The sequence below is a fragment of the Leucoraja erinacea genome, chromosome 4 (genome assembly GCF_028641065.1).
Source record: "Leucoraja erinacea ecotype New England chromosome 4, Leri_hhj_1, whole genome shotgun sequence".
Lineage (NCBI taxonomy): Eukaryota > Metazoa > Chordata > Chondrichthyes > Rajiformes > Rajidae > Leucoraja > Leucoraja erinaceus.
The window spans coordinates 38363921-38391684 of NC_073380.1; the positions used below are offsets into that span (position 1 = coordinate 38363921).

General features: G+C 44.7%; 1 protein-coding gene across 1 annotated transcript in view; it reads right to left on the bottom strand.

Annotated features, from left to right (window-relative positions):
• The window catches only part of LOC129696043 (lipoxygenase homology domain-containing protein 1-like), a 185140-nt gene that overhangs the window by 90630 nt on the left and 66746 nt on the right, over positions 1-27764 (bottom strand). The window contains exons 14-19 of the mRNA XM_055633450.1: positions 25137-25240; positions 22378-22554; positions 11783-11995; positions 9683-9860; positions 9146-9292; positions 1613-1705 (exon numbers count right to left, since the gene is read on the bottom strand). Coding sequence (XP_055489425.1) covers positions 1613-1705; positions 9146-9292; positions 9683-9860; positions 11783-11995; positions 22378-22554; positions 25137-25240 — 912 coding nt within the window. The remainder of the gene's footprint in view (positions 1-1612; positions 1706-9145; positions 9293-9682; positions 9861-11782; positions 11996-22377; positions 22555-25136; positions 25241-27764) is intronic.

A 27764-nucleotide genomic window follows, 5' to 3' on the forward strand; every position in this document is an offset into this window, starting at 1 on the left:
AAACATCCACCACAGCATTCTTCACTGTGGTGGAAGGCAACAAAGTTCAGTCAGTTCTCCTCCTTTTTTCATCCGTAGTCGGGGCCATAAACCCTCCGTAGATGCCGCTATGGATGGCTGGATGTACAGGCCCTCTCGTCGGGTTGATTGACACTCCGATGTTGGGAGAGTCGAACACACTCCGCGGCTTGGAGTGCCCGAATCGGCCACTTTCTTACTGGAGACCGCAGTTTCAGGATGTTATAGGCTGCAGGCCGGTGGTTGGAGCTCTTCTCTGGCGATCCCCGGCAAGGGATCCCAAATTCCAGATGGTAAGTCCACGTCACGCCCGCGGCTAGAAGCTCTGAAGACCACAGCCCCATGATGTCAAAGTCACCAGGCCAGCGATCAGAGTCCTCCTTTCCGGCAACCCCCAGCAAGGGTTTGCCCCTGTTCCGCGATGGAAAAGTCCACGTTGCGCCCGCTGCTGAAGCTCCGGGAAAGGCCACTCCAATCCAAGCTGTTAGGCTATGGAGAGGGGAGGTGGAGAAGCACCATGGAAAAAGTCACCTCTCTGCCGAGGAAGTGTCCGAAAAACTTTTTCCCCTTTCCTCCTACCCCCACCCCCCCCCTCCCCCTCCCCACCCCCCTGCAGACCAGGAGACACTAAAACAAACACTTGGACAAACAAAAAAAAAATAAAAAAGTCAAAATGACGAACACGCTGCTGGCAGGGCAGCGCCCCTAACCAACCAATTAATTAGTTTTAAATGAGAGCCAAAAAAAACCCTGTATATCTCCAATCAATTGCTATCAATCAAAAATCAAAAGTTTCTGGAGTGAGACTTGATCAAAATCCCACCTCAGCTTAAAGTGTTACAAGCTCACAGGACACTTTATGGTTTGTTTGTGGATTGTTGAATCTTTGAGAATGTGGACGTCCTTTGGGAGGCAAAAGCTCAATGGAAGTCTCCATCCCATGAATCCTCCTAGTGGAGAAGGGACATTTGGAATAATATTGAGAAGCTTAAGGATATGCATTAGAAATGTATAGAGGCCAAAGGAGCAGAGGTGGCAGGAGGAGTGCATCATCTCAGAAGCCATCCATCCCCTTGACCTATCTATGCAATTGGTCCATTCCCCATTTGTGGAAGAATGTGCATGAGTTCCCATGTTAGCCTCATAGACTTCAGAACCAAGAAGTCCAGAGTGGAAGTAAGTAATTCCTGATTCCAATAACTGCTAAAGAGAAAGACAGGAAATACACAAATGTAGAGTTCAGTCTCTCTAGCCATAAAACTGCAAGGAGATCAATTGAAGCCGCCCAAGAAAATGCCACAATAGTTTTCTAAATTAAATGCTTGTGGAGCCAGAAAAAGTAATTTGATACTGAGTTACAACTTTACAACCGAATCTGGCTGAGCCCATTCACCTCTGCTCACCAAAGCCAAGTGCTGGTTTGTTTGGGAACCAGGCTAAGTTCAAGATTTCTATTGGAATAATGATTTTACACTCAAATCTCACCAACTCCAAGTTGGCATGAGGTCTGTCTGATATTGAGTTTCACACAACTGACATTTTATGCAGTACCATTTAAATTTACTGAGCAATTGCATCATTATGTTACACTTACTATGAATATATGTCTTTTTCTTTGACTTCTCTTGTTTAATTTCCAAAAGGACACCCAAACTTTTGCTTTTTATTTGCTTCTCCTTTGCCACTGCTTGAGTAATGAAATTCAAGATTAGTCACTAAATAACTGTCAATGGGCTAGATTGAGTTCGGTCTGACACACTATCTGCTGTGTTAATCTTACAATGGTTCTTACTAAACCGCTGCCAGAACTGAACAATTGTCGCTCTGAGGAAAGATTTGATTAGTTATGATTACTTACTTTGGTACAAGGAAGAGTAAAGGGGGACTTAATTGAGGTGTACAAAATTATAAAGGTGGGTGAGACAAAGTTAATAAGAAGAGTCTATTTCCCTTGCCACAGGGTAAAGCTCCTCCCAAAGCAGAGGAGGCATAGATTTAAAGTAATTGGTAGAAACCAGAGGGGAGATGAGAAATTTATTTTACTAAGAGGTGGAACTCATTACCTGAAAGAATGTAGAGATAGTAACTTTAATTATATTTAAATAATATTAGAATGTGTACTTGAAGAGCAGTAATCTCCATGGCAACGGGTAATGTACTGGATGGTGGGATTATTTGGGAGCTCATTAGCCTTTTCCATTTTTTTTAATGGTTTGAATATTCTATGATATTTATATCCAGAAAGGCAAGGAGGCTGGAGACAATATAGTGGCACATTGTCTTATGGTTGATGATTATGTCTTGCATTGTTTCAGTGGTGCCTTGCTTCCCCTGACTCATTCATGAACACAATGGTGGCACGGTGGTGTAGCTGGTAGAGCTGCTGCCTCACAGTGTCAGAGATCCGGGTTCAATCCTGACCTCAGGTACTGTCTGAGTGGGGATGTCAGAATCTCCCCTTGACTGTGTGGTTTCCTCCAAGTGCTCCGGTTTTCTCCCACATCCCAAAGACATATGGATTTGTTGGTTAATTGGTCTCTGTGAATTGTCCCTAATGTGAAATGAGTGGATGAGAAAGTGGGATTACATTTAATTGGTGTGAACGGATGATCGATGTTCGACGATGACTTGGTGGAAGGGCTTGCAAGAAGTCACCGGCTACGATAGACATTAGACAATGGGTGCAGGAGTAGGCCATTTGGCCCTTCAAGCCAGCTCCGTCATTCAATGTGAGGATGGCTGATCATCCCCAATCAGTACCCCGTTGCTGCCTTCTCCCCATATCCCCTGACTCCGCTATCTTTAAGATCCCTATCTAGCTCTCTCTTCAAAGTATTCAGAGAACTGTCCCCCACCGCCCTGTGAGGCAGAGAATTCCACAGACTCACAACTCTCTGTTTGAAAAAGTGTTTCCTCATTTCCGTTCTAAATGGCTTACCCCTTATTCTGAAACTACCTCTAACGTGTCCAAACCCTTAATAATCTTAAATGTTTTAATAAGATCCCCTCTCATCCTTTTAAACTCCAGAGTATACTAGCCCAGCCGCTCCATTCTCTCAGCATATGACAGTCCCGCCATCCCGGGAATTAACCTAGTGAACCTACGCTGTACTCCCTCAATAGCAAGAATGTCCTTCCTCAAATTAGCGGACCAAAACTGCACACAATTCTCCAGGTGTTGTCTAACTAGGGCCCTGTACGACTGCAGAAGGACCTCGTTGTTCCTATACTCAACTCCCCTTGTTATGAAGACCAACATGCCGTTCGCTTTCTTCACTGCCTGCTGTACCTGCATGCTTACTTTCATTGACTGATGAACAAGGACCCCCAGATTCCGTTGTACTTCCCCTTTTCTCAACTTGACCCCATTTAGATAATAATCTGCCTTCCTGTTTTTGCTACCAAAGTGGATAACCTCACATTTATCCACATTAAACTGCATCTGCCATGCATCTGCCTACTCACCCAACCTGTCCAAGTCACCCTGCATTCTCATAGCATCCTCCTCACAGCTCACACTGCTACCCAGCATTGTGTCATCTGCAAATTTGATGATGTTGCTTTGAATCCCTTCATCTAAACCATTAATGTATATTGTAATAGCTGCGGTCCCAGCACCGATCCTTGCGGTACCCCACTAGTCACTGCCTGCCATTCAGAAAGGGACCTGTCCTTGAAGGGGGCCGCCCAATCCAGTAGGGGCGCTGCATTGGTGGCAGCCTCTGCCTACAGCCTGTTCGTCTTTTCAATCTTTTTTTAAATTTTCAGTTAGTTTAATGTCTGTTTTGGGGGGAAACTTTTCTATGTGGGGGAGGGGGGCAGGGCAAGGGGGAAACTGTTTACCAGTCGCTTCCTGGCGGGGACGCGACTATTTCTCCGAGTCGCGTCCTCGCCCCCCACCTCGCGGCCTACCAGCTGGATTGGAGCGGCCTTTCCTGCCACGGACCGGGAACCGGACCAGAGCTGCAACAGCGGCGGCGCAGCGCTGGATTCACCACGGAGCGGGCGATGCCTACCGGGATCGCCGTTTGGAGCTCCGGAGCGTTGGGCCGCTGCTCCAACATCGTGGAGCTGCGGTTTGGGAGATTTTCCAACGCGTGGCGGCGCTGATCGTCATCGCGGAGTCCTGGGGCTCCTTGCAGAGGGCCGCCAGCGTTGAATCTCCGCCCAGCGCGGTCTGCGGACTTTAGGAGCCGCGGACTTCGGTAGGAGGTGGCCGACTCTGTTGTCCAGGCCGCTGAGGACATCCCCCAGCCCCGACATCAGACTTCCAACACACCGGCGGTGCGAGCCTGAACATCGGGCTGCCCGTAGTGGCGACTGCGAAGAGCTCAGGGGGGCCCTGACCATGGGTGAACATTGGGGAGCATTGGAGGAAGAGACTGGCTTTGGTGCCTTCCCTCAGTGGGAAACTTTGATTCTGCTGTGTGGGGATGTTTTTATGTTGAATTCTATCGTGTTTTGTGTTCTTTATTTTTAATGTATGGCTGTATGGTTATCTCATTTCACTGTGCCATCTGGCACATGTGACAAATAAATGTATCTTGTAATCTCAACTCGTTGTTTCCTGTCTGCCAAAAAAAATTCTATCCATGTCAGCACTCTACCCCCAATACCATGTGGTCTAATTTTGTCGACTAATCTCCTATGTGGGACATTATCAAATGATTTCTGAAAGTCCAGGCACACTACATCCATTGGCTCTACCTTGTCCATTTTCCTTGTTACATCCTCAAAATATTCCAGAAGATTAGTCAAGCATGATTTCCCCTTCGTAAATCCATGCTGACTCGGATCGATCCTGTTATTGCTATCCAAATGTGCTGCTATTTCATCTTTTATGATTGACTCCAGCATCTTCCCCACCACTGATGTCAGGCTAACTGGTCTATAATAACCTGCTTTCTCTATCCCACCTTTTTTTAAAAGTGGGATAACATTAGCTACCCTCCAATCCACAGGAACTGATCCTGAATCTATAGCACATTGGAAAATGATCACCATTATGTTCACGATTTCTAGAGCCACGTCCTTAAGTACCCTGAGATGCAAGCCATCAGCCCTGGGGGTTTATCAGCCTTCAGTCCCATCAGTCTACCCAACACTACATCAGTCTGAAGAAGGGTTTCAGCCTGAAACGTTGCCTATTTCCTTTGCTCCATAATGCTGCTGCACCCGCTGAGTTTATCCAGCACTTTTGTCTACCTACTGAAGCTTTTACTATCCTTCATATTCTTGGCTAGCTTACCTTCGTACCTCTTCACGAAGAAAACCCCGCTCCTTGGACAATCATCAGCTGACCTACGACCTGAACAAATTCTACTGCAGGTTTGATGGACAGAAACTTAACCCCATTACCCTGTGCCTCATTCACTTCCCCGCCCCCAACTCCCTCGCTCCACTATCCACCCCTCCTAAATCACTACTTCACACCTACTTACAGCCCGACTCCAGTCTACAAAGACTGGACCTTTCCCCACCTACTCCTGCCCAATTTACCACTTCACACCCACTTAGAGCCTGACTCCAGTCTGTAAAGACAGAGAGGGACACAGGGGGGGGACACGGGGGGGGACACAGAGAGGGGACACAGAGAGGGGAGGGAGGGGACGGGGGAGGGGAGAGAAGAAGGGGGGGAGACACAGAGAGAGGGGACAGAGAGAGGGGAGAGGGGGGGGGGACAGAGAGGGGGGGAGGAGGAGAGGGGGGGAGAGGAGGGGGGAGAGAGAGGGAGGGAGAGGGGGGAGAGAGGGGGGGGAGAGAGGGGGGGGGGGAGAGAGGGGGGGGATGAGGAGAGGGGGGGGGAGAGGGGAGAGAGAGGGGGGGGAGAGAGGGGGGGGGAGAGAGAGAGGGGGGAGAGAGGGAGAGAGAGAGAGGGGGGGGGGGGAGACGGGGAGGGAGGGGGGGGGGGGAGGGAGAGAGAGAGGGGGGGGGGGGGAGAGAGAGAGAGGGGGAGAGAGAGAGGGGGGGGGGGGAGAGAGGGGGGGGGGGGGGGGGGGGGGGGGGGAGGGGGGGGGGGGGGGGGGGGGGGGGGGGAGGGGGGGGGGGGAGAGGGAGAGGGGGGGAGGGGGGGGGGGCGAGAGGGGGGAGAGAGAGGGGGGGAGAGAGGGGAGGGAGAGAAGGGGAGGGGGAAGGGGGTGGAGAGGGGGAGGGGAAGGGGGAGAGGAGGGGAAGTAGGGAAAGGACGGGGGAGTGGACGGGGGTGAGGAGGGGGAGAGGGAGAGAGGAGAGAGGAGGGGGAGGGGGAGCGGAGGGGGAAGAGAGTGAGAGGGCAGACTTGAACTTGGCAAGTGGGGGGCGCCGACAGGACCGACTGCGAGCGGGTGGCGAGCCTCGGCATCTCGCGAGACCTCGGAAGCCCTCAGCTGAGTGCGAGTCGACTCCGGGCGGGAGGAGACAAAATGACTGCGGGTCAGGGGGGAAAGCAGTGCCCAGCAGGCTGCGCGCGTTGAAAACTCTGCGCAGCTGACCGCGAGGAGCAGAGTCATTGTGACGTCATCACCTCGTTAGCTTTAAATAATCTCAGATTTGTGAACAATTTTAAGTTAAAAAATCGGGAAATAAGGAATCAAATTTTCAGATTAGGTGATTTTTGAGATCATGAGGTAAATCTCTATCGGAATATGTAACAATTTCACCGTTAGCGCGTCGTGTTTTCGAGGAGATGTGAATCACAGAAAAACACACAAATATACACACACACACACACATCACATCCAAGATCAGAGATTTAACAGTTTTATGATATGATAAGATGTTTGATTTTTAATTGTCTACTGTTTATCGAGCAGAGCACCAAGGCAAATTCCTTGTATGTATACATATTTGGCTAATAAAATTTATTCTATGCAATTCAATTCAATTCTGGCACATGTGAGGTATACATGTAGAAAGAAATTTGATTCAAGAAATCTGATCAAATAGTAAATATTTTTATGAGCACTACCAATCTGAAATGCTGTTTTCAATTGATTAGAAGCAGCAAAAGGTAAATTATAATATGCCTCATACAAATCTCGTCGTTGTTAAGACTTCCTCTTGTGTATTATGAGTGCATGCCTGAATCAAATAGATCACTCAGTAGAAGCAACAATGGTTGCTCCATGCACAGTTCTGTCAAATGTGTTAATGTAACTTCAACCACATTGTGTGAAACATGCACTGGAACGTGAATGTGAATTTAAACATCAGCAAAAAATCCTGCAATGAGAAAGGATATCGATTACTTGCAGAGGGTCAGTCAAAGGAGAGGTTATTGTGTCAGGAAGGAACTGCAGATGCTGGTTTAAGCCAAAGATAGACAGAGAAAGTTGGAGTAACACAGCGGGCAAACAACATCTCTGGAAAGAAAGAATGAGTGACGTTTCGGGTTGAGACCCTTCTTCAGTCTGAATTTGTCTCATCTTATTATGTCAGTTCGACTACTCTAGCAGTAAAAATATTTTCCCTGCAACCCACCTTGAATAGAGGCACAACATTTGCTTCTCCTGGATTTAAAGACGACTTGTAAATTTCAACCAGGGCATCTGTATATATGTATATATGTATGTAGCGCCGTAGAAACCCTCCCCCCCCCCCCCCCCCCATTTCCCTTCTGTTTTGTTTTCTCTGTTTCTTGTTTTTTGTGTAAAATTGTATGTATGCACTGAGTACGAGCAGCTTTCAGTTTCACTGTACATGTATAGTGACAATAAATGGCATATCATATCATTTAAAGACGACTTGTAAATTTCAACCAGGGCTCCCGCAAATTTCCCCTCTGGTTTCCCACAATGTCATTAGATATATCTAATCAGGCCCTGGAGATTTGTCTACCTTCATACATAATAGTACAGGTGCACAACCTTTTATCCGAAAGCCTTGGGACCAGCCACTTGTCGGATTTCGGACATTTTCGGATTTCCGAATGGAAGATTTTTAGCGTAGATTAGGTAGGTAGCGCGGGCGGCTTGAAAAGTCTGGAGCAGCTGCCTCCTCCCCGGAGACCGGGAGAATCATTGCATAAATGTTAGTCAGTTAGTTTGGAGGGATTTTATGTGGTGGTGGTGGTGGTGGTGGTGGTGGAGTAGGGGTGAAGGGGGAAACTTTAATTCTTAGTCCCCTACCTGGTCGGCGACTCCCAACCTCGCGGAGCTGGGGGCTCCGTCCGGCCGCGGGCGGCGCCGGTTGGAGCTCCGACCCCGGCAACTCTACCCCTGGCTGCGCGGCTCCAAATCCAGCGACGCTCCGCGAACGTTGGGAGTCGGCGGCCACAGCGCTCCGGAGCTTGCCGCACGGCGACCCGGTAAGGCATTGCCCGCTCCCCGCTGGTATCCCAGCGCTGCGACGCCGCCGACTCCCGACATTCGCGGAGCTGGGGCGTCCGGCCGCGGGCCGCGCTGGATTTGGAGTGCCTCGCAGCCAGGGGTAGAGTTGCCGGGGTCGGAGCTACAACCAGTGCCGCCCGCAGCCCCACCGGCCACAGCGCTGCGGAGCTTACTGCACGGCAACCCGGTAAGGCATTGACCGCTCCCCGCCTCTACGACCAGGTAGGGGACTAAGAATTAAAGTTTACCCCTTCACCCCCCCTTCACATAAAAGCCCTCCAAACTAACTGACTAACATTTAAGCAATGATTTACAGATGTTTAAGCGTCTCCCGGTCTCCGGGGAGGAGGCAGCCGCTACAGCAGTACAGACCTGGGTTGATCGTGGGTCGTTTCGGGTCAAGTTTGGCGCCAAACGCGAGCTTTGGTGCGCAGACGACATCTGGAAAAAATGGCCGGTTTTCGGAGTTTTTCGGTTTCCGGAACACCGGATAAAAGGTTGTGCACCTGTACTTTCAGCACCTCTTTGACCGTAACACTCACTGTTCTCAAGACATTTCCATTGACTGCCCCAGTCCTCCTGTCTTTTCCTCAGTAAATACAGAGGAGAAACATTAATTGAGGACTTTGCCCATCTCCTGTGGCTCCACACAGAGCTGACTGCTTTGATTTTTGAAGGATCCCACTCTATATCTAGTTACCCTTTTCCCTCTTATGTATTTATAAAATCTCTTGGGATTGATTTTAATGTTTCAACTTCACAATCTTTTACTAAAAATCTGAAACTGACTATATTGTTTCCTGTGCTCCCCTTAAACTCACTGGGGCTCAATTTCCTTTCATTAGCTTCCTTTAATTCACTGGGTTCACTGGAAAATCTGTTGTAGTACAGTGTACACATGAAATAAGAATGAAATAAACGTTCATTGAAGTAACGCAAATAAATAAAATCTGTTGGTCCATCAATCCCTGGAGTGTTGAATGATGAGTTTTACTTTAAAATACATTTCTCGACGTAACTGTTTTGTAACGTGCTCCCCTCTGCTTTCACAGTACAATATACATATTGCTGACATTTCTTAACCTCTTCTTCTTTCCTTTTGTAACTTTGGTTTCTAAGATATAAGTAACTGTTTCAGAGAGATTGCAACTTAAATCTTTTCTTTTCCCTTCTACCAAGCATATAATGAACAAGCCAAGTGGGCACCAAAAATTAATCTCAATCCGAAACATACAGCAGGAGGCCGACATGACTAACTCTTTATTCAGAGGATTTCCCAATTAAAAAGGCAGAAATCTATTAAAAAATATATATTAATTTGCAATTTCTATTCACATGTACATTGACAAATTACTTACTGTTAATTGCCTGGGGGTAGAACATGGTATGGATTCCTTCAGAAGATTCAAATGGTCTTGTGTTGCCATCTGGGAGAAGACCAAGATACATTCCTGGGCTCATCACAGACTCGAGGCTTATAGTTGCATTTTCTAAATTTCTTTGGACCCGAAATTGACAGAACTCATCTCCTATGCCCTTTGCAGAAAAACATATCAATTAACTTCAGGGCCCCTACGAGTCTATAATTTGCTGGCATTACACAAATATTGCAGTTTTAACAATAATAATAATAATAATAATAATAATAATAAATTTTATTTATTGGGCGCCTTTCAGACATCTCAAGGACACCTTATATAGGTTAACAGGAATATAAACATATAATCAGAAAATAAATAATAAAGACAGCATAGAAACACAAATTAAAAACAGAATTCAGTCCAAAAACAAAAAACTCGGATCGGTCCTGTTAGCTCGGATCGGTCCATATCTCCAGACATCACTAAACAGGACTCACTAAAAACCTTAAAAAAACGAATTAAAACGAATTAAAACGGACGGCTGCTAGCTAGCAGCCGTTCCTCAAGATGGCTCCTCCTCCTAGATTAGGAATCACTTTTAATTTTTCCCACACCCTGTTTTCAGAAGGAGGACAGTCAGACTATTTATTTGATTAATCTTTATGTCTGCTGCCGTTCAGGTAACAATGGAAGCAGCCTAATTCAGTTAAAAATATATTTTATGGACAATTTGCTTGCCAAATTTAAATATATATCAAATAAAATGGCAATTCTATTTGCTTACAAACATTTACTGTATACAGATATATTATGAATATTCAAGTGAATAAAAAAGGCAATGAATTCATTGTACATTTAAAAAAAAATAGCTAATAACATTAAATTAGTGATGGAAAATTGGTAACGTGATTTCTTTTGGCTGATTGTCAAAACAAATCTATGTTTTCTCAATTAACTACCAATTTGCTTTTCCCCACTTTGAATTACTAACAACTGTTTCAATTTGCATGATTCATTTGTAGGTATTACTGTCAGTTTGACTATATAGCATGTGCTCTGCTGCTAGGAAATTAACAAATGCAAATTTTGGACAAAGGTCATTATTAAATGGGGCAGAAAGTAACTCAGTGCAATGAATGAAGTACCCAAAAATCTAACAGTTTTGTCAACATGTCCTTGGTATAAGCATGCTGGGAGTACTGAGTTAGTGCCCATTGCATTCCAGTGCCGAGCCTGTGCACATTGTCACTGAAATCCCTATGCCATGTAGTTCTGAATCATTTAAAGCATGGTTCCTTTGATGAGTTCCTTTGATGAGCACATAGAAAGTTGTGTACAATCTACAAAATATGTTGGATCTTTTGATGCACACTTTATGCTTGATACATCAATACTCAGTCGCTAATTCTGCAGGTTATTTTAACTGAAATAATTCTCGCCATAAAATGCATCAGAAGGGAATGCCTCAGAAAGTTCAAGGAAATCAGAGAGTTCCTTCAGTGTTGATCTTGGTTCTGTTGGTGGAAAATGGTGAAAACAGATGTTTTGGCCTTGTAATAGATTTGTGAGGTTCAGCCTGACTACAAAATGCCGCCAACAGACAGGAGAAATGTGCCTCGATAAGGGGACCAACGATAAATCCTTCAAAACATTGTTACAGCTAACCCAATCGGATTGAAGAAGGGTCCCAACCTGAAACATCGCCTGTCCATTCCCTCCACATATACTGCCTGACCCACTGAGTTACCCCAGCACTTTGTGTTTTGTTCAAGATTCTAGCATCTGGAGTTCCTTGTACCTCCATTTTATTGTGATGCAGTGTTGTGCAATTCAGAATTGTAACCCTTCCTATACTTTGCATTCCCAGGCTCCACGCTGCAAGCAACTTCTCTCTACTGGTGGATGTAGTTGGTGAGCTGATAATGACTTTCAGAGTGAAAGAGCTATGGATGGTCAGAACAACCCTTGTTATTAATAATAATAATACATAGAACTAACTTTCTTACTTTTTAACTTTTTTACCAACAAACCATAAAAACTTTAGAAATGTGTTTAACTTATGCATCCTTGAAATATATGGAAAAAATAAATGCTTACCTGTCCATCACATTTACCATTTTTCATTTGTATGAATTTGAATGGTTTCTGTACACTCTCAAACATGTAAACCGTTGGGCTGACTTTGTGCAACAACAAATAAGATATTTTAAATTGTTTTCCTGTTCCGAGGCAGGCTCCTTTGGTAGTGATACAAAGACTCTGGTAAAGACTAGTATTCAGCAGAAGCACTGCACCATCCTCGAATGCATTCTTAAAGTCAAAAGAGAAAACAGTGAAAGGTGAAAACAGAGAAAATTACTGGTTTGTACACTTTAGATCAGAATAGTAGGGATTAATAGATCTCTAGATAAAGCTATGATTTGATTGTGTAGAGATTTTATATTGATTATAATTCTGGTGTGAAATTAAAATATTAAATTTGAACAGTATCACGCATCTGTAATAAAACAAATATGTTTTTTTAGGAGGATCCTATTCATAATCTGATCTACAAACAAATGTTACTTTTAGGGGGATGTTGTCACTTTTCTTCCTGGAAAGATGGCGCCTGCCTGCGGTGACATTTTGCCAGCAGCTCAACAGAAAATAATTATTTATAGCTTCACTCAACTCGCCTAGATCAGAGAAACGGCAGAAATAGGCACTGTAACGGACAAGCTGCCAGTGCACTTGAAGGCACTAGCGATATCGCGATCTTCCACAGCTGCACGAGCCCCCGACTGTAAGTGATCCCTCGATCGCTGGAGAACACCCAACCCGACTGAGGATCACAGGTATTGTACCTGGAAGCACCGGGAAGACCTCCAGAGCCGACGGGCAGGATCTCCCAAGAGCAACGGAGCTGGAGATGCCGACTGTGAGTGTCAAGTCTTCTAATATTTTTGTGCAGATTCCCCGCTTGAAAGGGATCTGATTCATCCACCCCGAAATGATGAACTGGATTTCACTCAATGACCAAACACTTCTTTTCCATTTTTTTTCCCCCATTTTTATTTTGGCAGATTCAGCAATTAATTTACAGTTCCACTTGATTTATTGCTTCAGCCATTACTTTGAAGGCATTTGGATGTTGTAGGTCTTAAGGTATTTAACAGTTTAGTCTTTTAGCAGGTGAAAAACCGGCTGCTAATCGGGTGCTGTAGATAATCAGTCCTGCATGCCTTTGCTGGCGATTGCGGCAGTTTTTAGGACAGTCTCTTAGATTTTAGCCGCAAGTCAACTTCTCTCGTGGGCCTGTCCGCTTTTCTGTTCACGGTCGGGCTGACTCTGATCCCGACTGGGCTTTCTCTGTTTTCTCCCCCCACCGGGTTAACTGTTCCCGGTTGGGCTGAAGACTCAGCCTCTGTCGGTGGCTCTCTGGACCTGTCCGTGGCCTACATGGTACTAGGCCCTCACCTGACGTCTGTGGCTGCTACTGGGGCTGGCCGTGGGCTACATGGTTCTCTTGTCGGTGGCTTCTCTGGACCTGTCCGTGGCCTTCACGGTACTAGGCCCCCACCCGACGTCTGTGGCTGCTGCTTGGGCTTGGCTGTGGGCTGCACAGCCCTGGATACATTCCAGGTAGCTGACACTGTGCTTGGTGACCCGTACTGCCCCTGCTTGTTTTCCTAGCTCTTCCCTGAGCTATTGCTTCCCGTTCCTACCTTTTTTCTTTTTGGCGCCAATTCAAAACCATTTGGCTTGGTGCTGTTCCACTTGTTTCCAAATACTACTTCTATTTTTAACTTTTGTTTTTGATTCTTCTTGCTGGCCTTGTTCTTATCTTCGTTCTTTTATCCTCGTCGCCAATTGTTGTGTATTCGGATGCTTTGAACAGTCTTGAATAAAGGCTCGGACACGGGAGGAATCATACAAGCTTCTTTACTGTAGGACGCCACCTCCAGTCTCCCCCTGCTCATGCGTACTTGCCCAAGCCATCACAAGACACCAATTACTTCCTAATTATCCCATACCTAATACTCCTCCCCCTTTAACTTGGAGGCAGGTAATACCTTTTCTATTACATACACCGCACTCATCCCCTTTTAAGTCCATTTCACCTGTACGGTATATGCTCTTTTCCTACTATTGTGCGCTTGTGATTTTAATTTAGCATTAGTTCTTTCATTACAGTTTGACTTGACAGTGAGGGAATCCCCGATCACAACGGAACTGGTTCTGCTGTCTGCATAGGAATCCCCATTCCAGTGCAGGTTTGCAGAAACAAGCAGGTACAGTAAGTACAGTACCTCGACACAATGGAGAGGCTTCCATTGTGTCCGGAAACATGGCCAACGGGCAGAACTTCAGGTCAGACTGAAGCGCAGGGGACTTCGACCACCTCGCGCTACCATCCTACTGGCCAATGTACAGTCCCTTGAAAATAAAGTGGAGGAGTTAAGGGCAAGGCTGCTTCACCAAAGGAAGCTGAGGGAATCTCTGTGTTCTGTTTCACAGAAACATGGCTCACCCCTAGCTCCCCAGACTAAGCAATTAATACGCCACAGTCGTTACAGACTTCATAAAGAAATGTGTGGAGGTCTGCATCCCAACGAAAACCTTCCAAGTGTTTCCTAACCAGAAGCCTTGGATGAACCATGAGATCCGCACTCTTCTGAAGTCCAGATCCCGGGCATTCAGGTCTGGAGATACAGAGGTCTCCAAGAAGTCCAGATATGACCTTGGTAAGGCCATCAAAAAGGCCAAAAGGGACCTGCTCCAAGCTGTAGGATGAGAGGGATGTTCGGCAAATGTGGCAGGGCTTGAATGCCATCACCTCCTACAAGGCAAAATCAGGAGGCAGCTCAATTGTCAGCGAAGCATCACCCCATGATGAGCTCAATGCGTTTTACGCACTCTTTGATAGGGAGAACACTGATGTGCCTTCCCAAGCCCCCATTCGCCGTGATGGTTTCAGTCACAGTCACAGAGGCTGATGTCAGCAGATCCTTCAGAGGGGTGAACCATCGGAAAGCACCTGGACTTGATGGTATACCTGGTCGTGTTCTAAAAACCTGTGCGGACCAACTGGCTGAGGTTTTTACGGACATTTTCAACCTCTCACTTCTGAGGCCTGAGGTTCCCACGTGCTTCAAAAGGGCATCAATAATACCAGTGCCCAAGAAAAGCAAGGTCACATGCCTCAATGACTATCGACCAGTGGCACTAACGTCTGTGGTGATGAAGTGCTTTGAGAGGTTGATCATGGAGCAAATCAACTCATACCTCAACAAAAACCTGGACCCACTGCAGTTCGATTACCGCCACAACAGATCAGTGGTGGATGTGATCTCACTGGCCCTCCACTCCGCTCTGGACCACTTGGACAACAAAAAGTCATATGTCAGGCTGTTAATCATTTACTACAGGTCGGCGTTTAATACCATCATCCCCTCCAAGCTGGTAACCAAGCTCTCAGATCTGGGTCTCCGCGTATCCCTCTGCAATTGGACCCTTGACTTCCTCATCCACAGACCACAGCCTGTCCGTATTGGTGGAAATGTGTCAGCCTCGATAACAATCAGCACAGGAGCACCTCAAGGCTGCGTGCTCAGCCCCCTACTGTACTCACTCTACACTCACGACTGCGTAGCCGGACATAGTCTCCATCATCAAGTTCGCCTATGACACCACTGTTGTGGGATGAATCACTGATGGGGACGAGTCAGAATATAGAAGTGAGATCGACCGATTGACCAAATGGTGCCAGCACAATAACCTGGCTCTCAACACCAGCAAAACCAAGGAACTGATTGTGGACTTTGGAAGGGGTAGGATAGGGACCCACAATCCCGTTTATATCAAATGATGGAAAGGGTCAAGAACTTCAAATTCCTGGGCATGCATATTTCCGAAGATCTTTCCTTGTCCCAGCACACTGATGCAATTATAAAGAAAGCACATCAGTGCCTCTACTTCTTGAGAGGATTACAGAGAGTCGGTATGTCAAAGAGGACTCTCTCGAACCTCTAGAGAACAGGCTGACCGGTTGCATCGTGGCTTGGTTGGGCAACTTGAGCGTCCAGCAGCGGAAAAGAATGCAGAAAGTTGTGACCACTGCCCAGTCCATCACCAGCTCTGACCTCCCCACCATCGAAGAGATCTATCGCAGTCACTGCCACAAAAAGGCTGCCAACATCATCAAGGACCCACACCATACTGGCCACACACTCATCTCTCTGCTGCCATCAGGTAGAAGGTACAGGAGCCTGAAATCTGGTACATCTAGGTTCAGGAACAGCTTCTTCCCCACAGCCATCAGGCTATTAAACTCGCTATCAAACAAACTCTGAACTATAACAGCCTATTACACTTTATCTGTTTATTTATGTGTATATATATATGGTCTATGCTATATAGACACACTGAACTGTTCTGTATTTATGCTTACAGTACTGTGTTGTGCTGCAGTAAGCAAGAATTTCATTGTCCTATCTGGGACACATGACAATAAACTCTCTTGACTTGACTTGACTCGTTTTAAATTTGTTTGTAAATCTGAAATATGAAGCCAAAGGGGAGAAGGAGGGAGAAGGAGTGGAGACAACTTTTAAGAAGCCAGAGATATTTGGCTGTGAAGCTCGGCGGGCATTTAACATTACAATAGACAATAGGTGCAGGAGTAGGCCATTCAGCCCTTCGAGCCAGCACCACTATTCCATGTGATCATGGCTGATCATCCTCAATCAGTACACCATTCATGCCTTCTCCCCATATCCCCTGACTCCGTTATCTTTAAGAGCCCTATTTAGCTCTCTCTTGAAAGTATCCAGAGAACCAACCTCCACCGCCCTCTGAGGCAGGGAATTCCACAGACTTACAACTCTCAGTGAGAAAAAGTGTTTCTCGACTCCGTACTAAGTGGCTTACCCCTTATTCTTAAACTGTGGCCCCTGGTTCTGGACTCCCCTGACATTGGGAACATGTTTCCTGCCTCTAGGATGTCCAAACCCTGAATAATTTTATATATTTCAATAAGATAACCTCTCATCCTTCTAAACTCCAGCGTATACAAGCCCAGCCGCTCCATTCCCTCGGCATATGAGAGTCCCGCCATCCTGGGAATTAACCTTGTAAACCTACGCTGCATTCCCTCAATAGCAAGAATGTCCTTCCTCAAATTACCGGTCGGTTATCCTCAGTTCTGAAAACTACTGCTAAAGTTTTTTTTCCCCAATGAGCCAATGAAATTCACTGGTCAGCACCGGCTACAGCCTACAAGAACCTACAAGAACCAGCGAGAACCTTCGACCTCCTTGCAACCCATTAGGACCTCCTGGCAACCCACCTATGGCATGAGAATTCTCGCAACTCTCCAGGACTGCTTCATTTGTCGAAAAACACGTCGAAAATTTTACGGCAACCATAATGAGGCCGCGACTAGTTCCCAGAATGCGGGAATCCTCACGACCATGAAGGCGACTGCATAGTCTCCTGCAGTCACCTAACTGGGACAGACCCATAACTCAGCATGGCAGGCAGCATCTCTAGAGAGGTGTCTTGACCTAAAACATGTTGTCTTCTAATTAAACACAAGTGTAATAGAAGGCTAGCACTGCTTATTCATTGGAAGGAGAAAACGTTGGTGTGTTATACAGTGTTTAAGAGGGAACTGCAGATGCTGGAGAATCGAAGGTTACACAAAAAAGCTGGAGAAACTCAGCGGATGCAGCAGCATCTATGGAGCTTGTGCGACAGAGGTTTACCTGCATCTCTTCCAACCCAAGCAATCGTTCTTCAGGTGCGACAGAGGTTTACCTGCATCTCTTCCAACCTCATCTATTGCGTCCGCTGCTCTAGATGTCAGCAGATCTATATCGGTGAGACCAAGCGGAGGTTGGGCGATCGTTTCGCCGAACACCTCCGCTCGGTCCGCAATAACCAAGCTGACCTCCCGGTGGCTCAGCACTTCAACTCCCCCTCCCACTCCGTCTCCAACCTCTCTGTCCTGGCTCTCCTCCATGGCCACAGCGAGCAGCACCGGAAATTGGAGGAACAGCACCTCATATTCCGTTTGGGGAGTCTGCACCCCGGGGGCATGAACATCGAATTCTCCCAATTTTGTTAGTCCTTGCTGTCTCCTCCCCTTCCTCAGCCCCCCTGCTGTCTCCTCCCATTCCCCAGCCTTCGGGCTACTCCTCCTTTTCCCTTTCTTGTCCCCACCCACCCCCGCCCCCGGTCAGTCTGAAGAAGGGTTTCGGCCCGAAACGTTGCCTATTTCCTTCGCTCCATAGATGCTGCTGCACCCGCTGAGTTTCTCCAGCTTTTTTGTGTAACCATTGGTGTGTTATATTTCTTTTGATGAAGTCTTTGACCTGAAGTATTGCCTCGTTTTCTCTTTCCAAACATACTGACTAACCTGCTGAGTGTTTCCAGTTGTTTCTGTGCAGTTTTTGTGTTAATTTTCATTGTGTTCATTTCTATTTAGAGTCACAAACTCACACAGCATGAAACAGGCTATTTGGTCCAACCTGTCTGTGCTTACTATCTTGTATCCATCGAATCCAATTCCATTTAGCACTTGGTCCACAGCCCCATTATATACTGTGAATATAATTGCTTATTTTTTGACAAGAAAGCAATCCCAATCCTATTAATTCTCATTTATATATTTTCAGTTATGTTTATTTGTCTCCTTATTAAGTTACACTACAAGGCAATATATATTTGCACTACTATTATGATTTTTACTGTAAAGGTTTTCAGTATACTCTGCTTGATTACATTCAAATTTAGTGTGGTAACACATTCCTTTCTAATACATTGTTATTTGGGCATTCAAGCACCCAATGCATAGGTCTGGAACCTGGCACAGGCTCCACGTTGTCATCCAGCATGTATGACAGAATGTCAAAGTTTACAGCCATCTGCTTAGCCACCATTTTCTTGCAATACTACACTGAAAACCAGTCTATCTGTGTATTGTTCTGACAAGTAGTGAGTGCCACCTGGTGTTAAACACAAAACAGTCACCAATGATAAAAACTATAATTCTGGTGAGACTTCATCTAATTTTTAATTGTGCTAATTTGTAACAGCACAATCTCACTTTTCACCTCATTATCTTTCTATATTCCATGGTCAACTTTAATATCGTCATCAAAAATGTATCCAATACCTCAAATTAAAGTGTACTTATAGTATATAATATTCAATTTTTTAAGCATTTCTTTGTTAAAATGTCCCATCTTACATAGAACCATAAGAATTAGTACAAATCAGCCCATCGGGCCCTAAAAGCCTGATCCTCCATTCATCAAGAAGACTACTGATCTTCTACCTCAATGTTATTTTCTTCGATTCTCTCTTTCTAGTTCTGTTTCCCTTCTTGTTTTCCTTCTGTTCCTCAGGAATCAAGGATAATTGTCTCCACTCCAGTTTTGTGGTTTCTGAGGTAGTTGATGAGACCAATATTGGAACCTCAGACACCGATAGAAGGGGCAGGTGGCACCTGGTGGGGCAGTGGGAGGATGGGTTTTTTGTGAGAGGGTGTGATGTTTCGGCTGCTAGATTGGCTTTCTGTGTGCTCCCCCTACCGGGATGGCCTCAGGATTCTCAATATCATCCTGAATTCTCTTTAGCTTGAATTGAATTGACGAGAAATGCTCAGGAATCAGTGTGGACTTTGCACTTCCTAACGGGGCTTTAGACATATCCATGAATTCTTTCTTCATTTTGTCTGGTGATAACTATCTCTTCCTGTGCCAAATGGTTTAGATTCTCTTAATATTAGAAATCTATCAATCTGCATATTGCTGGTGAGATAGTAACGATTGTTATGTCAGATGGCAGTCGGTAATCAGACAAGGTCTTTGGTTGGGGAGGTGGTGGTCAGGGATGGCATTGGGTCCATTGAAGGAGATATTAGTGTGGGGTTGACAGATCAATCACTATTTTGATGGTTGGCTCAGAAAGATGATCGTGGGATGGCGTTGGATGATTATCAAGATGAGTGGAGTATACAGTAGAGAATGCAAAGTAGAGGTTTCAGAGCTCATTTGGCACCTGCTCAGGTAGATCTCCTTTAATCTATCGATTAAAAAAAGGGATCATCTCCAGGGTAGCACAGTGGTGCAGCTGGTAAAGCTGCTGCCTCACAGAGCCAGAGACCCAAGTTTGATCATGACCTCAGGTCTTGTCGGAGTGGAGTTTGCACATTCCTCCTGTGACCGTGTCAGTTTCCTTCGGGTGCATCGGTTTCTACCCACATCCCAAAGACGTGTGCGTTTGTAATTTGTTAGCTGGCCATTGTAATTTTTTCCTTCTGTGATGGGAGTAGTTGCAAAAGTGAGATAAGATAGAACTTTTACAAACGATTGGTGTGGACTTGGAGGGGTGAAGAATGTTTTTCCATCCTGTAACTCTAAACAAAACTATACTCAATTTTGGATATGTCTAACATAATGCCAGCAGGCACATCTTTCCTTCCTATGCACTTGTTCACCAGTGGGCACTATGCCTCCAATGGCAACATCTCAACAGTCCCCAGGAGATGCCACACTATCCCCTTCATCTCAATAGACAATAGGTGGAGTAGGCCATTCGGCCCTTCAAGCCAGCACCGCCATTCAATGTGATCATGGCTGATCATCCCCAATCAGTACCCCGTTCCTGCCTTCTCCTCATATCCCCTGACTCTTCTGACGCTATCTTTAAGAGCCCTATCAAGCTTTCTCTTGAAAGTATCCAGAGAACCGGCCTCCACTACCCTCAGAAGCAGAGAATTCCACAGACTCACAACTCTCTGTGAGAAAAACTGTTTCCTCGTCTCCGTTCTAAATGGCTTACCCCTTATTCTTTAACTGTGGTCCCTGGTTCTGGACTCCCCCAACATGCGGAACATGTTTCCTGCCTCTAGCGTGTCCAAATCCTTAATAATCCTATATGTTTCAATAAGATTCTCTCTCATCCTTCCAAACTCCAGAGTATACAAGCCCAGCCGCTCCATTCTCTCAGCATATGACAGTCCCATCATCCCAGGAATTAACCTTGTAAACCTACGCGGCACTCCCTCAATAACAAGAATGTCCTTCCTCAAATTAGAGGTCCAAAACTGCACACAATACTCCAGGTGTGGTCTCACTAGGGCCATATACAACTGCCAAAGGACCTCTTTGCTCTTATACTCAATTCCTCTTGTTATAAAGACTGACATGCCATTCGCTTTCTTCACTGCCTGCTGTACCTGCATGCTTAGTTTCATCAATTGATGTACTACCCCTTTTCCCAACTTGACAGCATTTAGATATCTTTCTGTTTCTGCTACCAAAGTGGATAACCTCACATTTATCCACATTAAACTACATCTGCCATGCATCTGCCCACTCACCCAACCTGTCCAAGTCACCCTGCATACCAATTTCTAACTTAGCCTCAAGCTCGTCCACTTTATTTCTTATACTACGCGCATCTTATCTCCTCTATTCTTTCTAGGAACCAAAATTCTGTATCCAATTAATTACTTGTACTTCTTCTAATTTAGTATATTATACCTACCTCTATTGGAACTCTACTGAACAGCTCCATTCAGTTAGAAATTGTGATCTCAAGGTTTGTGTTACCTGTCACTAATTCTCCAACCTAATCCTTATTATATTTTATTATCTTTGGCCCCATACATAGTTTCAATGAAGCCTAAAACAAACTAGAGGAACAAAAAACTTAATTTTCCTACTAGATATAGAACTGCCTTCTGGACTCAGTTTACACGCAAATCTAATTTTTTGATCCAACATTTTCAGCATTTATATATATTTTGTCCATTTTTCTTCTCTTTTCTGCTGATAATTTCACATTTATTCAGTGTGTGGAGTGCTGATGGGTTACCCGGTAGAAACCCACGTAGTCACACGGAGAACGTGCAAACTCCATACAAACAGCAGCTGAGGTCAGGATCAAAGCTGGGTCTCATGTACTGTGAGGCAGCAGCTCTATCAGCAGTGCTGCTGTGCCACCCTAAAGTGGTCAAGGCAGGTACAATACAATGTTTGAAAAACATTCAAATGGACATAGTTTAGAGGGAAAATGTGCCAAATATCAGCAAATGAGTTTAAATCAGATAGGCACTTTCATTAGCATGGACTAGTTGGATTGAAGGGCTACTGCGCTACGTAGGTCTAAGACTCTATGAATGCATCTATCATTGTTTGACTCTATATCTATTTACTGTATTTACTTATTTTATCACAGCACTCGCTACCTTCACAGAACCTCTCTTTTGATATCTCTTTCCCTCCTGGCTTTTTTTATATTGTAAAAAGTTTTTAGCTCAAATGAAATATTAAACCACAAAAGCTACCTGCATAGCGGTGTGTTTCCAACATTTTCTGTTCTATACGAGTCCATTCTACTTCCGGTGTGGTCTCAACAAACTGCTACATGATTGCAGTAAAATCTATTTACTAAGATTCTCCAACCTCTTATTAAGAATTGCTAAAATATAATTTGTTCTCCTCATGGATTGCTGCACATTAACTTTCTGCCACATCAAAATATGCTTTTAACCATGATTATATATACTTCAGATAACTCGATCAATGATTTTAAGAAAACAATTACTCCTCGTAATGAAATGATCACAGTAATATTCCAAATGCATAATAATAATATTACTAATAATAATATTGCCAATTTTTTCAGATTTTTGCACATACCATAACGTGAACAATAAAGTCCTTGATAATTTCTGGATTTTCTTTTGACGGTGCCACAACAGGCTTTCCTTCACTGTTAAATGCGATTATTTGTCCCGGAATCTGAACAGACTCCAGTATAACAGAATAATTTGTCTTAGGATGTATCGTCAATTCACACAGAGTTTCATTTCCCTCCTGCAGTGTCAAATATTTGATCAGTTGTATTTTGCCCTTTGAAGTACATTTCTAACATAATTAAAAATTATACTATATACAGCTCAGCAGTATACAAAAATATGACACTCATTTTCTCTCTATCACATATCAGAGAAGCAATGTTTGGAAGAAAGATCTATAAAATTGCATTTATTTATTTTTTAGTTTAGTTAGAAATACAGTGCGGAAACGGGCCCTTCGACTAGTCCGCACCGACCAGCGATTCCCGCATATTAACACCGACCCTAGGGACAATTTACACTTATACCAAGCCAATTAATCTACTAACCTCTACGTCTTTGGAGTGTAGGATGAAACTGAAGATCTTGGAGAAAACCTACACGGTCGCAGGGAGAACATACTAACTCCGTATAGACAGCACCCGTAGCCAGGATCGAACCCGGGTCTCTAGCGCTATAAGTGCTGTAAGGCAGCAACTCTACCGCTGCGCCACCGTGTCGCCCAAAAAAGTAATTTACCTCATCTTTTATTTTACAAATTCATTATATATTCAAATTAAATGGAATGAATACTTATATTGAGTTCCATCATGGAATATGAGGACTGCAGACATTGCCAGCATTTTTGACCATCTTTCACTGAAGAGGCGGTTTTAAGTCAACAACGTTAAAGGGTCTGCAGTCACATACTGGGAAAGTCTAGGAAACTCTCTAGGAAAGGATGTCAGACTTTTTTCTTTGTGCACTGTACCTTCGTGGTACCAAGGTACTTTGTGTACCTCCAGATTTATTGTTTTACATTCTGTGTGTATGAACAATATGACTTTGCTTCTTGCCATAGATTTCATATCTTTGGGCATAAACCATCCTCAAGCTGAATCAAACTCTTCATGACAATATCATCATTTTGATTAAAAAATGAGGTACCAAAGATATATTTTATCCATCACCTGAATTGCTAACTTCAACCTCTGTATTACAACGCATCTCTGCCTCAAAATAAGTTTATCTGTTGTTCAAACATAGAAGCATAGAAACATAGAAATTAGGTGCAGGAGTAGGCCATTCGGCCCTTCGAGCCTGCACCGCCATTCAATATGATCATGGCTGATCATCCAACTCAGTATCCCGTACCTGCCTTCTCTCCATACCCTCTGATCCCCTTGGCCACAAGGGCCACATCTAACTCCCTCTTAAATAGAGCCAATGAACTGGCCTCAACTACCCTCTGTGGCAGAGAGTTCCAGAGATTCACCACTTTCTGTGTGAAAAAAGTTCTCCTCATCTTGGTTTTAAAGGATTTCCCCCTTATCCTTAAGCTGTGACCCCTTGTCCTGGACTTCCCTAACATCGGGAACAATCTTCCTGCATCTAGCCTGTCCAACCCCTTAAGAATTTTGTAAGTTTCTATAAGATCCCCTCTCAATCTCCTAAATTCAAGAGAGTATAAACCAAGTCTATCCAGTCTTTCTTCATAAGACAGTCCTGACATCCCAGGAATCAGTCTGGTGAACCTTCTCTGCACTCCCTCTATGGCAATAATGTCCTTCCTCAGATTTGGAGACCAAAACTGCACGCAATACTCCAGGTGTGGTCTCACCGAGATCCTGTACAACTGCAGTAGAACCTCCCTGCTCCTATACTCAAATCCTCTTGCTATGAATGCTAACATACCATTCGCTTTCTTTACTGCCTGCTGCACCTGCATGCCTACCTTCAATGACTGGTGTACCATGACACCCAGATCTCGCTGCATCTCCCCCTTTCCCAATCGTCCACTTACTCAATAAGGATGCCAAGGGGGAATTCCAGACCAAAGACAAATAAGATAGCGTGTCTTAATGACTACTGTCCAATGGCTCTGATGTCCACCATTATGAATTGCTTCAAGAGAGAGGGTGGCAATATGGCACAGCAGTAAAGATGCTGCTTTACAGCGCCAGACAAGGGTTCAATCCTGAACATGGGTGCTATCTGTAGAGATTGTACATTTTTCCAGTGACCTGCGTGGGCTTTCTCCAGGATCTCCGGTTTCCCCAACCCTCCAAAGACATACAGGCTTGTAGGCTATTTGGCTTGGTAAAATTGTAAATGGTCCCTAGTGTGTGTGTGTGTGTGTTGGATAGTGTTAGTGTACGGGAATCGCTGGTCGATGCGAACTTGGTGTGCTAAAGGGCCTGTTTCCGCGCTAAACTATCTCTAAACTAAACTAAAAATAGCCAATTTTCCTTACCATATGGGTCTATGGCCCTAAAACTGAATACATCAAATATATTTACGTATCTGAAGTTTCCAATAGTCAAAAGCATGACAGTCAAAGATAGTGATAACCATTCTAAATTAATGGTTTCAAAACCTATTATAATTAACAGAATAATTATGTTAACTTTACCGATGAAACAATTGGGATTCTAGCATAGAAGGACACCAACAAACATTAATCAATTGTGTACATCTGCAATTCCTTATATTATCAATCTTTCAGCTTTCCCTTTATTCCATCCATAACAATTATTTTCATCACATGAAGCTTGATTACAATTTCTCATTTAAACCTTTATAATCACTACCACTATAAAGTTAAACATTAAATTATCTTACCAAAGCAATGACATGATTATGTCCAATAGCAAGAGCTAGATTAGGGGTAACCACGCTGCTGAATACTTGAATCCCTTTCTTTGGCACAGAAACTTCAAAAAGAGCTGAAAGACAAAGTGGGATCTGTTATTCTGATCAAATATTGAAGGCCATAAAATACAAAAAATGTATTTAAAATACAGGTGCACAATCTTTTATCCGAAATTCCAAATAACGAAAAGCTCCGAATAGCGGACATCTTTTCGGTCCTTGAAGAAAGGTCCTTGAAGACGTTCACCGAGGGCGGCCCGCAGAGGTGACAGCGGAACCTCCGGTCGGTCCTCGAAGAAAGAGGAAATAAATCCCCATTCATAAAAGAGAAGGTGAGGGTATATTGCGCGAGAGGGGTAATAATTGACAATCTGCTGCTGCCTGCCCGCTGAGTTAAAAAGTTCCCACGGTAGACTCACGATACACAGTGTATCGTGAGTCTTGCCTGGGAACTTTTTAACTCAGCGGGCAGGCAGCAGCAGATTGTCGCTCCCTTCAGTTTCACTCCACCTACACCCCTCTGCTTCCCGGCCATGTGTGTGACCCCTTCCCTCCCCTCTCCAGCTCCCCGCCCATTGCACCGGCGCGGGGGCTTTGCACTGTCTTCACGTCGGCGATGCCAGCAGGTCAGTGCCAGTCACCGGAGACGTCAGGACCAACGGGACACCGATCCCCAGGCCCACTGCAAGCACGGAGATCCCAGAGATTCACAGCCAGCAGCAACTCTAGCCCAGCCCCACTCCAACTCCAGAGGAACCCGAGTTGCGGATGAGGGGGGCGCAGCTCGGGCTGTGGGCGAACTGCCACTTGTCGCTGTAGCGGCCCATCGGGGAGCGGGTTCCTGTTGGTCCTGACGTCTCCGGCCATCCCCCTGGACAGGAGCTGAGAGACGTCAGGACCACCAGAAGCCTCTCCCCAATGGGCCGCTACGGCGACGTGGCAGTTCGCCCACAGCCCGAGTTGCGCCCCCTCATCGGGACACTGACCCCCAGGCCCACTGCAAGCACGGAGATCCCAGATCAGCAACTCCAGCCCAGCCCCGCTCCAACTCCAGAGGAACACGCTCCCCGTAGGGGCAGAAGCTGATGGTGTGCAAGGTACGTCTTGTTCTTGGGGTGGCGCAGCTCGGGCTGTGGGCAAACTGCCACTTGTCGCCGTAGCGGCCCATCGGGGAGTGGATTCCTCTGGAGTTGGTGGGACAGGGAGACACAGCGGCTTTTGAGAATGGTGGGCAATCACTTCCAAAGTTCTGCCCACACAGTCAGTACACCTCTCCTACACTTGTCTCCCGCACTAAGATCATCTCGCAGAGAATGATCCCAGCCTCACCCTTCCTATTCTCTCCTATTCTGCAAGAAAAAACTACATTGAAGACTCAAACTCACGACTGAGTAACTGCCGGGATCGAGGCGCAAACTCGTGACCTTGCGGATATGAGTCAAGCACTCTACCACTGAGCCAGCCGTTAAAATCTACGCTAAAAATCTTCCATTCCGAAAGCCGAAAAATTCCGAATTACAAAAAGTGTCTGGTCCCAAGGCTTTCGGATAAAAGGTTGTGCACCTGTATTGTGTTTCCTTGCTAAAAGGAGTCATGGAAAGCCTTTGCATTCAACAGAGAAAGTAAGTTAATTGTTTTGTATCAGAACGAGCCAGTTCTGTGGTAGGTTATCCATCTGTAATATAACTCCACTGACAGAGATTGATCTGCTGGGTATCTCTTCAGGCACTGACCTGCTCCACAGCTTTAACTTTTTGTACCTTCCACTCAACTGCCCTCATTAACCTGACAACCGGACAGCTGTCTCAACACCTCCTCACCATGTCAATCCTAGCCTTACCTATCTTATCATATCAAATTATATATATATCATTGAATATGAATTTAATTATTTCTCACTTAACATCACTAACTCTTAACATTAACTTTTAATTTCAAAGACTGTTTTTTTAAATGAATTTGCTCTCTTCATGGACAGCTTAGATTAAAAATCATTGTTTTTTAACTTCGTGAACGTTGAATTTTTTTTGTTTTTTTTATGATAGTTTTATAAAAAAAAAAAATTCTAACATTTGTTACATCTTTACAATTTTGAAATCGTTAAATTCTTAAAGATTATCTTTAATTCTTAAAGACAACATTTAATTTCAAATACAGCATTTTTTTGATTTTTAATTTTTTGACGCTAAAATTTCCCCCTTTGTTTCTTCTTTGCACTTTTAAAAGTTTGCGGTTATTTTAAAAATCCACAGTCGATTTGAAAGGGCTACATTTTGAACAAATTAACAACTCGGATTTAAAAAAATAATAATTGTGATTGACTTCATTCTACAGAAAAGGCTCCATTTTCAAGAAATTGATCTGTTTTCATTGACAACTGAGATTTAAAAACAATTTCATTGTGATTGATTTCATATGATCTGAAAGATTCAATTTTGAATAAATGAACCTGTCTTGTGTTTGGGCTTTATTTTAAATCAGAATTTTGAATAAATTAATCTGTCTACATTGACAACAGAGATTGTGTTTTTAAATCATGCCAAGAGAGGGAGGAAAAGACCTGCAAGATGGTCATGTGATGAAAAAAAGAGACATTGA